General features: G+C 48.9%; 1 protein-coding gene across 3 annotated transcripts in view; it reads right to left on the minus strand.

Annotated features, from left to right (window-relative positions):
- GRAP2 (GRB2 related adaptor protein 2) overlaps window positions 1-14,058 on the minus strand; it is a 64,359-nt gene that overhangs the window by 5,030 nt on the left and 45,271 nt on the right. For all 3 annotated transcript variants that reach the window (XM_024737546.1, XM_024737544.1, XM_024737545.1), the window contains 4 exons: window positions 8,924-9,015; window positions 5,646-5,765; window positions 1,957-2,125; window positions 1-112 (listed from right to left, as the gene is read on the minus strand). In XM_024737546.1, the coding sequence (XP_024593314.1) occupies window positions 1-112; window positions 1,957-2,125; window positions 5,646-5,765; window positions 8,924-9,015 (493 nt within the window). The remainder of the gene's footprint in view (window positions 113-1,956; window positions 2,126-5,645; window positions 5,766-8,923; window positions 9,016-14,058) is intronic.

Here is a 14,058-nt window from a genome sequence, read left to right on the forward strand (position 1 = left end):
GGGGGTGATCCGACAGCTTCCGGTTCATCGAAGGCCGGATTTCTTCTCCCACAGTCCCACTCAGGGGTAGGCCTCCCTGGGACCTCCGGTCCAGGCTGTTACCCCGCTGACCCTGGGAGAGAACAGAGATGATGCGGATCCATCCTCCTCACGCATCTCCTGGTCCTACCCCACTCTTCTGGCAGCTGTTCCCAGACTTAGCTCATGACAGCTCCAAGAAACAGCTGATGGGGTGAGGGCAGCTTAAGGAGAATCGATGGTTCAGACCATTACGTTTTCAAAGCGACCGCTGCATTCTCAGATTCTCCCACTTTGGGGAGTTTGGGTCTCCGGTTCACAGACTTTCTGCGTGGTACCCAACTAGCCCCTTCCTAGCGGGCTTGTTTTTCTCTGTGTAATCAAGCTTAAATGTTCCATTTTACCGACACAGTGCCACCCCTCCTTATCACATGTTGCCCCACTGCTGGACATCCTACCCTCCAGATAAGCTCTGCTATTGACTTTGCATGATTTTGAACTGTCATTTATAGCCTGGTGATGGAGACCCAAACAGCAACGCTCTTGCAGCACCATGGAAACCAGGCCTGCTGCTGGGCACGTTGGGAAGAAACAAGATCTTTCTCCTGAATGCTACCACAACCTCGTGACTCAGAGACAATTCCTTGTTATTTTTGTCTAACAAACAATTACACAGGGCCCTCGGCTTAGTATATGCCAGGCACTGCGCTAAGCACTTTGCAAAATGAACTCATTAAATCCAGTTTAATGCATTTTTATATTTCCTCTTTCACCTGTGTGTGCACATCCTAATAAATGAATACCTCTGTCCATTTCCTGGTTAAAAGAACTTACAAGGTGGGGGTTTAACCTTTGCTTATCTTTCTAAATTTCTCTGTGCATTTGGGAACACTCTTTCCTCCTTTGATTGTAACTTCTCAGGCTTAAAATCAACCCATTACTTGCAAGGGATGGTTTTCTTTACTTCCCTGAAGCACATGTTGCTTTGAAAGTCTCAATGTCTTTTCAAATAACCTGTCGCTGGGATTTCAACTCTTCTAGTCAATGCTTGTTCCTGTAATACCCATCTCCTATAACCATGTTATTTCCTTTGAAACACATTGCATAGATTGTGTGTGTGTGAATTTACTTATGGAGGCTAGTTAACATTTCCTTAGTGCCGACTATGGACCAGACCCTGTAATGGCAAGGCCTGTAATGATGTCTCATTTATCCTCACAACAGCCCAATGAGGGAGGCATTATAGTCTCTCCATTCTATGGATGAGAAAAACCGATACTCAGAAAGTTTTCTTCTCTTGCAACGAAATCAGGTTTTAAAGAAAGCCAGGTCTGTCGGATGCATCTTCTTTAAAACAATACTTCATATCCCAAACTGTTCCAAGAGCAAGAATGCCACCTCCAGTTTTCTCCTCCAATGCCCCCTGCTTCTACCCTCCCCCATCTCCAAATCTGGCCACAAAGCTCTACCTGCTGCATTAGTCATGGACTCTAGGCTCTAATATCCCCATGTAGAGTGCCCCCCCATCCTCCCCGCACCTTCATCCTTGGGCGGCTCCTGAGCTAGGCTGGAAACTGTGACATAGTAACATCTGTGAATAACAAAATAAGAGCGTAATAAGAGCCCATGTGTACCGAGTGCCTGTGGCGTGATGAGGAATGATGCAAGGAATGGGGATACATGATCTTCTCTAACCTTCACACCATCCTATGAGGTAGCTGTCACTATTATCTCAATTTTAATGGACGAGGAAACTGAGGATTAGAGAACTTTCCAAAGTCACATACCTAGGAAGTGCTAAGCTAGGATTTAAACTGAGATCTCTGCCTTTCAGAATACGCAGGGACTTGCCCATCAGATGCATGGTCTTGGTGGTTCGTGTAGGACCCGAGCTGCCCAGAATCTCTGGACTGGGGCCAATGGGGACCTGCAGCATACCTGTTCCTCCCGGGTCCTATCCCTCAGAAAGATCTGCTTCTGTTTGGAGATGGAAGTCGTCCTGTAGTAGTCCACCAGCTTGTTGAGGGATGGAAACTTCTCTGTCCACAGGAAGTAATTACCCTTGTTGTCTTTCATGACTTTGAAGTGCTGAACATCACCCTCATGCCTAGGGATCAAGGCAAATCCAAATTGTCTATTACATGGTGACCATGTCCTTGCCTCCAGGGCTGACTGTATCCAGGGATGCTGGAGTTCTGTTTGGGCAGGGAGCAGAGGTATGGGTGGTTGGCCCATTCCTGGGCAGGTGTGCTGGCCCAGGCAAACTCCAGGGGGAGATCTGTGGGAGGGACGGCTCTGGACACAGGCTGAGCTAGAGGGGATTTTTTTTTTTTTTTTTTTTTAACATGAGGAGAAGGTAATCTTTCCTCTGACACTGGAACTGACCTTTTATAAGAAAAAAATGTTCCCAGTGCTTTAAAGACTACAAGGTCAAGGACTTTTTTCTACAATGTTTATTTGAAACATGGCAACACCTAAGAACTTACCAGGCTAAGGACTCTGCCAAGATTCAGAGGAGAGGAGTTTTTCAAGCCCTCGTTACCTGTCTGTTAACAGAAAATAGTTTGAACCAGCTCCTTTAAGCCCATAAACTACCCTGAGAAATCTGCCACACTTTGTTCTCTACATAATGGGTATCTCTTGGTCTTGTTTTGCATAAATAAGGTTACAAAGTATTTTGAGCTTTTGGGAAAGAATGTGCTGAGCCTCAAAGAGGTGGAGGGGCCTTGTCAAGGTCACTGTGAGTGAGTGGCAGAGCTGAGACAAGGACCCGGGGTCTCTGATTCCAGTCTAATGAGCTGGGCCTGTCACACCATGCACACGTGCTAACTTCTTTTGGTTTTTATTATCATTTTTTTTCATGCTAACTTCTTTTAGATCAGCACCTTTGACACCAGCTGGACTCACAAGTGATGGAGCATGCTTGTACCAGGGATGGAGAAATTGGATTTTATTCATTGGAAAGAGGGGACTGGGCCTTTACTAATAGCTCCAGCCTTTTTCCATCACCAAGTCATTCTTGTTGGGATGTCAAGTTTTTTTTTTTTTGTCAGATGGATACACATTTATGTCTAAAAATAAACTGGCGTTAATGATACCAGTTGCCTGATGGCAGAAGAAAGGTCACAAACTTAAAGCATGTTGAAGAGTAAAGATACCTCGTTCTTAGGGATGGATTTCATGGTCTGTGTTCAGAGGGGACAGGAATTCTTTTTTTTTTAATTTACTTATTTAATTAATTTATTTATTTATTCTTGGCTGCATTGGGTTTTTGTTGCTGAGTGCAGACTTTCTCTAGTTGCAGCGAGCGGGGGCTACTCTTCGTTGCGATGTGTGGGCTTCTCATTCATTGCCATGGCTTCTCTTGTTGCAGAGCACGGGTTCTAAGCGTGCAGGCTTCAGTAGTTGTGGCACACGGGCTCTAGAGCACAGGCTCAGTAGTCGTGGCTCACGGGCTTTGTTGCTCTGCGGTATGTGGGATCCTCCCGGACCAGGGCTCGAACCCGTGTCCCCTGCATTGGCAGGCAGATTCTTTTTTTTTTTTTTTGGCAGGCAGATTCTTAACCACTGCGCCACCAGGGAAGCCAGGAGACAGGAATTCTGATCTTCCTTCTCATCTTTTGTGTGGGTCTCTGCTCATAGCCAGGTGAACCCATGCAGTGACCTCTGCTTAGCCACCTTGGGGGGGGTCATAGCCAACACTTTGGCAATCATTGCTTGCTCTTCCCCTTTCGGCTGTGGTCACTCACATATGCTTTCTTCAGGGCCACACCACGTGGCTCAACGCACAGCCGTCACTCCCCACATCGGGGTGAGGAGGAGGAAATATTCTTGTGAAACAATTATTCATCCACCACCTCTTAGTCAAAGAACTCAGAATGAGAAACATTAACCCTTTCACCCCCACGTGCTGAGAAGATGGATGTCAGGGCTGTAGTGGGTCATCTGGGTGCTGGAGAGAGAGTGGCTGGACCACTGTCTCGAGTTCTGAGAGGGGCAGAGAAAGGGTGTAATTCAGGGCTCCAGACTCTAAAGTCTAGTATTTCAGACCCCCTAAAAAATGCTAAGTGATAGAACTACAATTAGCTCTTAATTATCCGTGCCCATGACAGAAAGCAGACGTATAAATAAATAAAAATGATTCTGCTTTGGAATACATTATACTACATTTCTGCAGAAGAGGCAATACCGATTACAGTAATAATCACCATCATGAGAAGATGCACGGCCTCAGCGGCAGGGGAAGACGGTAGCAGACGTCAAGGCTGATGGATTTTTGTAGAATTCAATTTAATCGAGGAACTAGAAACCCTAATTCCTCACTGAAAAAGCCAGACTCGGCAACATCACGCAGACCAAAGGCGCGGAGAAATGCCTTTCAGTCGGACAATTTGCTTGGTCTGGCCTCGAATTGTGGCCCTTAAGAAATAGGCTTGACCTGCAAGATTTATTAATAGAGCAAAATCTCATTAATTAAGACCTAACAAGTTTAGAATTTGTGATATATCAATATTGGCCTGAGCTAAAATTTACCATCGCCCAAGATGTGAAAAAGGAAGCTTTAGTTAAGGGAAATGAAGAGTTTAAGTCAGCCTGCAAGGGCAATGCTTAGGAGACCAAGCTATTCTTGAGCACGTTGGGGGCACAAATGCATACAAATGGTTGACCCATTATTTTTAAGTCCTTCCTACTTATTCCTTGCAGGACACTTTCTTTCTAAATCGTAAAGTGGCCTCCGTTTATTACCCGAGATTGGATTTATGAACTTAAAGCTGCATGCCTTTCAGACTGTATCGCGGAATCCAGACAGCACTTCTGGTCAGGTAACTCGACAGCGAGGTTTCCCTGTACAGGTTGTCGCGCCAACCCCTGTACTGCTATCACCATAATTCTTGCACTTTCACATGTGGTCATCAAGTCTGATGTGTGACTTGAGATCCCCAACACGCTGACCACATGCTGTGAGTTCAGACTTGGGGCTTCTGCGTGTGGGGCTGTGTCGTGTTAAAATGAGTCACTTCCTCCCGGGGGTGCTGACCATTAACGAGACTTTTCTGTCACAGTCCCCCCACCCCAGGACTCCTGGGCTCTGCTCTGTTCCTGTCAGTTTTGACGCATTACGGGGCATGGAGGTAGCCTTTTGTTTTGTGCAGCCACTTCCAACTACGGATGTGTCCTACAGTGGTGACTTGGGTTTTGATTTTTCTCTACCCTTCTTCAAACAAGCACCAGTAGTAAAACAAAACGTTAAGATCACAACCCCAAGGCGGATGTGGACAGTTGGGAATTCTCTTTTCCTCCTCCATTCCCACGCCTTCCACAGATACTCATCCAGCACCTACTGGGTACAGGGTGCTGTAAAAGCCACAGAGACGAAGTTGATAAAAATCCTCTCTTTCCAGAAGCACCTGGGCTGGAGGGGGAGGCAGACGAACGCACATGTAATTTGGGCCACAAACTAAGGAGCTGTGTACGTGTGTTATGGAAAGAGAATGCACAGTATCACAGTTGATAAGATGCCTGGGCCCCTTGGCCGCCATGCTCCTGAGGAATAGGTCATGTTCAAGAGGTCACCTTGCTGCTTTAATGCTTTAGTAGGTCAGGGAGGAGTCAGGAACAGCCGGTACCTGACAGATATGGAGAAGTCCCCTGGGGAGCTCTGGCTGGCCCGGATGATGAAGCAACCAACCTCCTTGCCCATCAGCAAGCTCTCTGCCTGGTGTCGTGAGAGGCCTTCGTGAAACCATCTATCAGGTGAGATAAAAGCAGAGGATCTTGGTGAGACGCCAGAGTGATGGTAGGGGTAAGGGTAAGGAGGGAAGGAAGTAGGGGAGAGATGACCCAAAGGGAGAGAGGCTGGGGACTGCTCAGCAGAGAGCAGACAGAGACCAAAGAGGGGCCAGGTGCTTTTGAAACTAAACAAACGCTCCAGCAGTTTGCAGGCGAGGCAAGTGAGTGTTCCCCTTGAGGCACCTCCCGTCTCGTCCCCCCAGGAGAAGTCTCTCTCCTGCTTGGAAATACTGAATCACGGAAATGTGCCACTGCACCAAACGGGACAGCGTGGGAGTCACTCACTGCGGGGAGTGGCTTCCTGCAGGCAGCTGTGAGAGGGATGTCTCTAGAAAAGAACTGCAGGGACAGGGACCCCTTGGGGCACTGGAGGCAATGGGCAGGGCCTTGGGTGCCAGCTCCGGGCTGAGACCTTGGTGGCCAGGAAAGAGAGTCACAGCCCAGGTCCCCTGGGTGGCGTGGGGTGGGAGCAGCTGTGCTCCCTGCCTGGCAGAGGCTGCAGGGCACCCAGAGAGGCCCGCACACACACTTGGAAATAAGCAAGGCTGGTAGCAGCCAGAGAGAGGCATCTACACAGCCAGCTCCTGGGCCCTCCCCCAAAAACCAGGCTGGAAAATAATCTTTACCCTGGAAAAGAAGAAACCAAGGAGAAACTGCTCTTTCAGGCTGGCAGCCTTTGGAAGCATTGCTGCAGGGGGTACAGCGTATATGAAAAAGGCCAAACACTTGCACAGGGGCAAGTCAAACAGTGGCTACAGCCACGGGGCAGGAGGCCAGAAACCTCTCTCAACCATAGAGAAGCGGAACAAGTGTTTGCAATCCCTCAGCAGCCAAAGGTAGGGTGGTGTCCTTCTGCTGCAAGGTGCCTGCTCTAATTGCCACCCCTGGAAAGCCAGTATGTGTGTCCCTTTAAGATGAAGGTCCAACGGGCCACAGCTTTGGATTCCTTTGTGAGCAGTTCCCTGTGCTCTTTGGAATGTAGGAACTGAACAGACATGGGTGGCGGAAGAATGTCCTTCCTCCAGACCTGGGACTTGCAGGGGAAGGTTGGTCGGGCCCTGAGGGGAGTCTGGAGATCTGCCTGGAGATCCTGCCAGAGTGTTTGCCATGCAAACCTACCATGCTGATGAGTGGCCACCACAGGAAATGTAATGGGGAGGGGAAGAGAATGGGACCCGCTCCACAGCAGCCATCCTCAGAGGAGATATCTCGGAAGAGGCAGCAAACAGTGAGGGGACTCTTTAGAAAATACACACTTGTCCTCCATCTGGAATTTGATAAGTGACTTCCCTCAAGACTTGCAAAAATGTCCACACCCTGCATATGAAACGAGTGCCAGGTTTTCCTATTACACAGCGTTCCAGAAGCTATTCATTCATAGCTAACAGCTTTTATTAAACATCTACTCTGTGTTGAGCCTCCTTCTGGGGATATAGCGGATATAGTGGTGAGCAGCACAGACAAGGACCCTCATGGAACTTCTTTAGTGCGGTGGGGAGAGACACACCACAAACAACAAAGTAATAAGAATATTAAGTGTGTCAGCTGATGTAAGTGCTGTGGAGGAAATGAAAACAGAGGAGAGATGGGCTGGGGGAGTCATTCAAAATATGGTGATCGGGGGGGTCTCACTGGGAGGGCGACATTCTAACTGTAAAGGAGACGGGGGAGGCGAGGAGAAACTGGCGAAGGAGTCGGGGAAGGAGCAGCCAGGGAGGCGGGAAGAGAACCAGGAAGAAGGATGTTCTGGAAGCCAAAGGAAGAGGGAGAGATTCCCCACATCGAATCGTGCTGACGTGATGGCCTACGATCGGCCACTGGGACCAGCAGTTCACGGTGACCTTGAAGTTGTGTGGGTTCTGGGGAGAATGGCAGGAGAGGACTTTAGGACGGCAAATATAACGATTCTTATGAAGAAGTGGAGTCGTAGCTGGAAGGGGGTTTGGGATCAAGGGTTTTGCTGTTTGGTTTCGCTTTTAGGTTTTTGGTAAGATGGGAGAAACTGCGACATCTTTGTTTGCTGCCAGGAATGATCCGGCAGAGAGGGAGGCAAGTTGATGCGCGAGAGAGGGGAGAACTTCTGCTCGAAGCGCAGATGGTTCTTTCCAAACAACTGCAGGAAAGGCAGTGTCTGCGCAGTTGCAGGATGTGGGTGGATGCAGCGAGTCAGGTCGGGTGGGGTCGAGGGGCTTTTCTGGGGGCCTCCGCTGTCCTGGAAGCCAGGCCATCCGCCGAGAGTGCGGTGGAAGAGGGGCTGCAGGTGTGCCGTGCTCACCTAGAAGATGACAGGGCAGCCTCAGGGGCCCCCTGGCTGAGGTCAGTGGTCATTCTGTTGGTTCAGTGGTCACTTTGCTCTTCGGCTAGACCCTGACCCTCACACAACGTTAGATTTCTATCTCACCCCTGTGGTCAATTCTTGAGGTGCACGTGACCCAATCTCAATTTTTCGTTTCCTCTTTATGGAGGGAATTTCCCTGACCTCTCTCACTGGTGCGAACATGGTTTCAGGAAGGCCGAGAGCTTCGTCCTCCTGGTTGGGATGGAGGGTGGATTGGGAGATAAAAGAGAAGAGGCCTGAAGGAGCAGCTGTTGAGGTGGAGTGGCCGAGAGCGCACCCCGCGCACCCCCGGAATTCTTGGAAACCCCATGGTTGCAATTATACATGATGTTAGTTTATAAACTTAAAATAGGTGATTCTTTTTTTTTTTTGCGGCATGCGGGTCTCTCACTGTTGTGGCCTCTCCCGTTGCGGAGCACAGGCTCCTGACGCGCAGGCTCAGCGGCCATGGCTCATGGGCCCAGCCGCTCCGCGGCATGTGGGATCTTCCCGGACCAGGGCACGAACCCATGTCCCCTGCATCGGCAGGCGGACTCTCAACCACTGCACCATCAGGGAAGCCCAAAATAGGTGACTCTTGCCCATGGTATAAAATTCAAACGAGAATGCTGTGCAATGCGAATCTCCCTCCCACCCCCGGGCTTCAGCTGGGTGGTTCCCTCTCCAGAGGCAACCATTTTTGACAGCGTCCGGGCTGTGCCGGGCTAATTTTAGTGGCTGCTGCAGTAAAGGGGAGTGTGTGGGGCAGGCCCATCTCAGCAGGCTGGAAATACTTACTCAGGAAACTTGATGTCTATAAAATTCTTGGGCACGTATCCTTCTTGGCTCCTAAGCTCCGCCTTGAACCACTCCTCTTGGTTACTTAAGATCTACAGGGAGGAGAAGGAAGGACAAAGACACTGTGGGGAGGACTCCAAGAAGCAGGAGAAAGGGGTTGCAGGGCAAAGAAAGCGCTCTGGGATTTAGAGGAAAATAAGCCGAAGAAGCCACACAGCCGCTCGAGTGGGGAGCGGCTGGCTTATCTTTGGAGTTTGGCTTCCCTTGACCCCAAGCTATTTCTGTCCACGTGGGCCACCCACTCATATGACCGCACCTGGCCTGACCTCCCAGACTCAGGACTCAGGGGCTTCCCTGAACTCCTTTTCTCCTTCTGTTTGGGAGATTTGTGTCCCAGATCTTAGCACTTTAAGCTCCTTATCTAGGCAGGTAGTTTCTCCTTCTCTGCCAGGTAACAAGGAACCTTTTACAATTTTAATTTGCTCTTCCTTTTTTACACCAGCAGATTAAAACGTAAACATCAAGCGGGGGCTAGCTTTGAAAACAGTAACTCTTGGTGTTCACACTCCATGTTTTCACAAAGAGTTTGGACATAACTCAAGATACCTGGAATGCCTTTTCTAAACTTGCTTTTAGACCCAGATCATAGGCAAAACCAGAAGTTCTGTCTCATTACTGTAGGGTCTTACCTCGACCACGACCCCAAGTGTCATCACCTGCCCTGATTACTCATCTGACCCTCCAGACGTGGCTCTATGTGGCTTCTGGTTATTTCAGAAAATCTTTTACCATCAAAAGACAAATTTCTGCCCCCCCCCCCACTGAGAACGTTTCTAAAATATGTAGCGCAGACTCAACAATAATTCAAAATGAAGATGGCAGAACAAAAAGATGGGAAGAAACTTGGCGATGTCATGGAGCCGCTGAATTAGCCACCCAGGAGCCCTCCTACTTCTGGACTTTGCAGGAGAAATTATAAATCTTCTGTTGTCATTTAAGCCAATTTTAGTTTCTGTTTCTTGTAGCTGAAAATGTCATACAATAATAAAGAGGATAGCAGAAGATGGATAGGAAAGGTTGCTCAGAGGAGAGGCCATCTGGGTTGCCCAGGCAATGAAAGGAGCTACCCAGGCGAAGTCTGATGGCAAAAGAGCTACTTCTGGGGAGTGAGGAAGGAAGATGAATTCTGGGGACAAAACACCTCGGTCAGGGACAGTTTAGATTGTGACTCCAGGAGAAGAGAGAGGGGAAACCAGGGGCACAGGGCCTTGTAGCCCACGTTGAAAAGCATGGATTTTTATCTTGAAACGTATGGGGAGCCATGAAAGGATTTTCAGCAGGGAAATAGCACAGTGAGAATCAGAGTTAAGAACGGCATGCTGTATCAGAGCGTGAAGATGGATTGGGAGGTAAAGTCAGGGGAGAAAGTGTAGGAAGACGCGTGTAGCCATCTAGGCAAGAGACGAAGGGGATCTGGCCTGAGAACAGGTGAGGACAGATTTCAGAGGAATCAGGAAGCACAAACGGGCAGGACTTCCTGACTGTTCGCAGAGCCTAGGGAGAAGGGGAATTCTGGGATGGCTCCGGATTTCTGGCTTGGGAGACTGAGTGGGTGGCAATGCCTTTACTAAAATAGAAAATACAGGAGGAGGAGCAGGTCTGAGGGAAAACTCACAGACTTCAGGTCGCCTGTACGGGAATCAAGTTGCCCCGGGACGCTCTGAGAAGGAAGGATTAGCGAGCGTTGGAGATGTGTGTGGGGCTCAGCGGAGAAGTGGGGGCTGGAGCTAGATTTTGGAGTCGATTCATCCAAAAGTGGGTGGACTTGAAGCCTCTGGTTTCTCCCTCCCAGAGATGGGAAGAGAGCTGAAGAGAGCTAAGTAATTGAGAAGCAGGGTTGACCTATTTCTAATATCACTCCTGAGTCTGGGATGAGAAGGCCTGAGGTCTAGCTTGGTCCTGTCACTAGCTGTCTGACCTCAGGCGAGTCAACTACCATCTGCCAAACGGGGCAAGAAAAACTGGCCGGCGCCTCACGGAGGTGATGCAAGGATCAAATGCGCCCTGGTACCTGGACGTCCTTCAGAGACTACAGGCTGTGTTTTTAAATATAATTCTGTAAAACGTGATATTCTTATGAGGGAGAACTCCAGCTCTGAAGGACACGGAAGGGTTTATAAGTTCTTTAAAGTGTTATATGTGTATGTTTTGAATGTAATCATGTGTTCTGAAGAAATAAAAGTGTGTCCCATGTTTGAGTTCTAGAATTGCTGAGAAAAGAAAACTCTATAGTTTCTGACATCAAATGTGACTGTCGGCATCACTAAGGGCGTGTGGGTACGCGTGTGGCGAGGGGCCTGTGGGGAAGGTGGGAAATCTAGGTCAAAGGAGGAACCAGGGAGCTCAGCAGCAGGGCCTGGCTGCACATAAGGAACGCAGGGGCATTTCACCCTGCGCCAAGCGTAAAGGCTTTGGAATTCCTTTCTCCCGTCACATGGGAAGGTGATGTGCGGCTTGGGTAGCAGCAGTCAAGTATCAGGGTGAGCAGGGATGAGGTAAAAGGCCATTTGGAAATCGATGCTGCACGGTAAGAACCACACTTCACGCTGAGCTCTCTGACCCCAAACCGGCTGTAATTTTAGTAATCGTGGCTCATACCCATCTACCCCCTCTAGCAACCGAAGATTGTCCCACGGTGCCAGCCATTTTCCCCACCACCCGGTGCTCCGTCGGCCTGAGATCCTGTTCCCAGAGAGGCGCATTTATCGGCTTTCTGTGGTGTATAGAAGGCAAGGTTTTAAAAAGATCTCATTTTCTGCAAAGAAGAGTCTTGGGGGGAGGTGTTTTCCTCCTGCCGTTGTTGGCTCAGGGCCCATACTTCCTCTTCCTCTCATCTCTCCATCTCCTCCGTCCCCCTATCTCTTTTCCCCATCTTGCAGATCTGGGCAAGTTCAGCCTAAACGCATGAGGTTTTACCCTTAGCTTTGCTGTGACTTAATTCTTACAACGTTGCCTACCGGAATCATTTTCTGGGTTACATGGCCTGAGAATAAGTTAGACGTGGGAAGAAGACAAAATGTACGGTTGGGTGAATTTTAAAACTGGATGAAATTATAGCTCTTAGAGGCATAGCAGAAATCCGAAGTGCTGAAGAAGTTAATTACGTAGGTCTAACTCTGGGGGCTTTTCGGTTGCTGTTTTAGTAGGAAGAAACGGGGTCGTGTTAGACGTATTACAGAAGCAGATAGAGATGGCCTGGGTCGAGAGACATTTTTTCATAATGACCGGCAGATTCGAGTGGGAAAAGTAAGTTGCGGGCTGTGTGCAGCTGCGGGTCCAGAGGGGCTGATATGAACACGAAACATCCAACGCCTGACTTCTGGAATGTGTCTTGCACAGGAGAAACGGGATCGAGTCATCTGGCCAGAGTTCTGTGTCCAGCATCTTGTTCACCATTCTGGGATCAGCATCTAGTGAGCACCTGCTGTTTGTACTTAGGTGCCGGGAATACAGAGATGAACAAGCTGGGTCCTGCGCCCCGGGGAACTCAAAGTCTGCAGGGGGCGGTTAATGGTAAGCGAGACATTTTGTGTACCTTCTAATGAAAATGTCTGTTTAGTCTTTTAGCGCTAAAGGCCAAACACGAAAGAACATTCCTTGAGTGAATTGCCGGGGCAGTTAAGAGCTAGCCTTGAAAACAATTTCCAAAAACAAAAAAAAGAAAAAGAAAAGAAAACAATTTCCAGGATCCTGGGGCTTGTTAGCCATCTCCAGAGGAGAGGGTTGTATGTGGAGACCTACAGGCAGGCCCACTGACCACCATGATACAGACCTTCTGTGAGGCTCAGCCGACAAGCCCCCTCCCCTTTCCTCTTTACCCCTGTGGCTGCAATGGATAGAATTTGAAAAGAAGGAGGGGTCTGGCTTTCTGATGGAATTCTAAATGAGTGTGCAGAAACACAGTTAACAATTCAAGACATATGTACCGAGCCCCTACCTGGGGCCGTGACTTGTGTTAGATGCTGGGAATATACAAAGATGAACCTGGCAAAGCTCTGCTCTCACACCAGCGGAGGGATCACCCATTCGCTCATTCATCGAATGTTCATCATCTTTCTGTTGTTCTGGACACCGAGGCAGGCCTGGCCCCAACCTGCGCAGAGCTCTGGGGAGTGGAACAGCCACCACGTGCGCGGACAATCAGGACGGCACGGGGCAAGGGCCGTAGTAGAGGTGGGTACTCAGGGTACAGAGAGCTGAAGCTCGGCCTGCTTGTAAATAACTGTCCTGTGAGGCGGGCGTGTGAGTGCCTTGAACAGTGTGTGAAATGCTGTGGAGGAGCTGAAGAGGGAGTATTTAATCTACCGGGGTGGTCAGGAGCAGGGAGGATTAGTGAGGGTTCCCTGGTAGAGGTGGTCAAATATGTGTGTGTGGGAGAAGGGCATTCAGAATATGGGGAGAGCATGAAAAAGGAGAGTTTGTATATTACAACGTGACCTGGGGCATTTCATACACAAAGATGTGTGTGTGTGTGTCGCATGTGTGTATGTATATGTGTATGTATGTGTACATGTTCTTACACACGAGCATGATGAGGTTGGGCAGTAGTCTGGGGCCAGATGGCTTAGATTTCCATCAACTGGTCATGGAGAACCACTGAACGCTTCTGAGTAAGGAAGTAATATGATCTGATTTATCTTCTGAAAAGATCCTTCTGGGACTGGTACGTAGAATGAAGGAGGAAGAGACGGGAGGCAATGAGGTCAGTCAAGGGAACATAACAATAGTCTGAACAGTCAGAGGCAGCAGGAATTGGGTGATATTGACAATACGGTGATCATTTATTGAGCATCTAATTTGGGCTGGGACCATTACCCCTAATCCTTTCTATAACCCTGCAAGATAGGCATGGCCTCCACTTATAGATGAAGACACTGAAGCTCAGAGGGGGCAAGTGACTGACCCACGGCCACACAGCTAATGGGCTGGGACTCAAACTCAGATTTATTTGGCTCCAAAGTCCATGCTCCTTTTTATTGCACCAGATTCCTCTCCAGTGAAGAAGGGATTGCTTGGGAGATATGATAAAAGAAAAATATTCAGAGCAGAGAACAGTGTTTAGGTGTGGGACAGAG

This window comes from Neophocaena asiaeorientalis, unplaced genomic scaffold (genome assembly GCF_003031525.2).
Source record: "Neophocaena asiaeorientalis asiaeorientalis breed wild unplaced genomic scaffold, Neophocaena_asiaeorientalis_V1.1 scaffold242, whole genome shotgun sequence".
In the NCBI taxonomy this organism is placed as follows: Eukaryota; Metazoa; Chordata; class Mammalia; order Artiodactyla; family Phocoenidae; genus Neophocaena; species Neophocaena asiaeorientalis.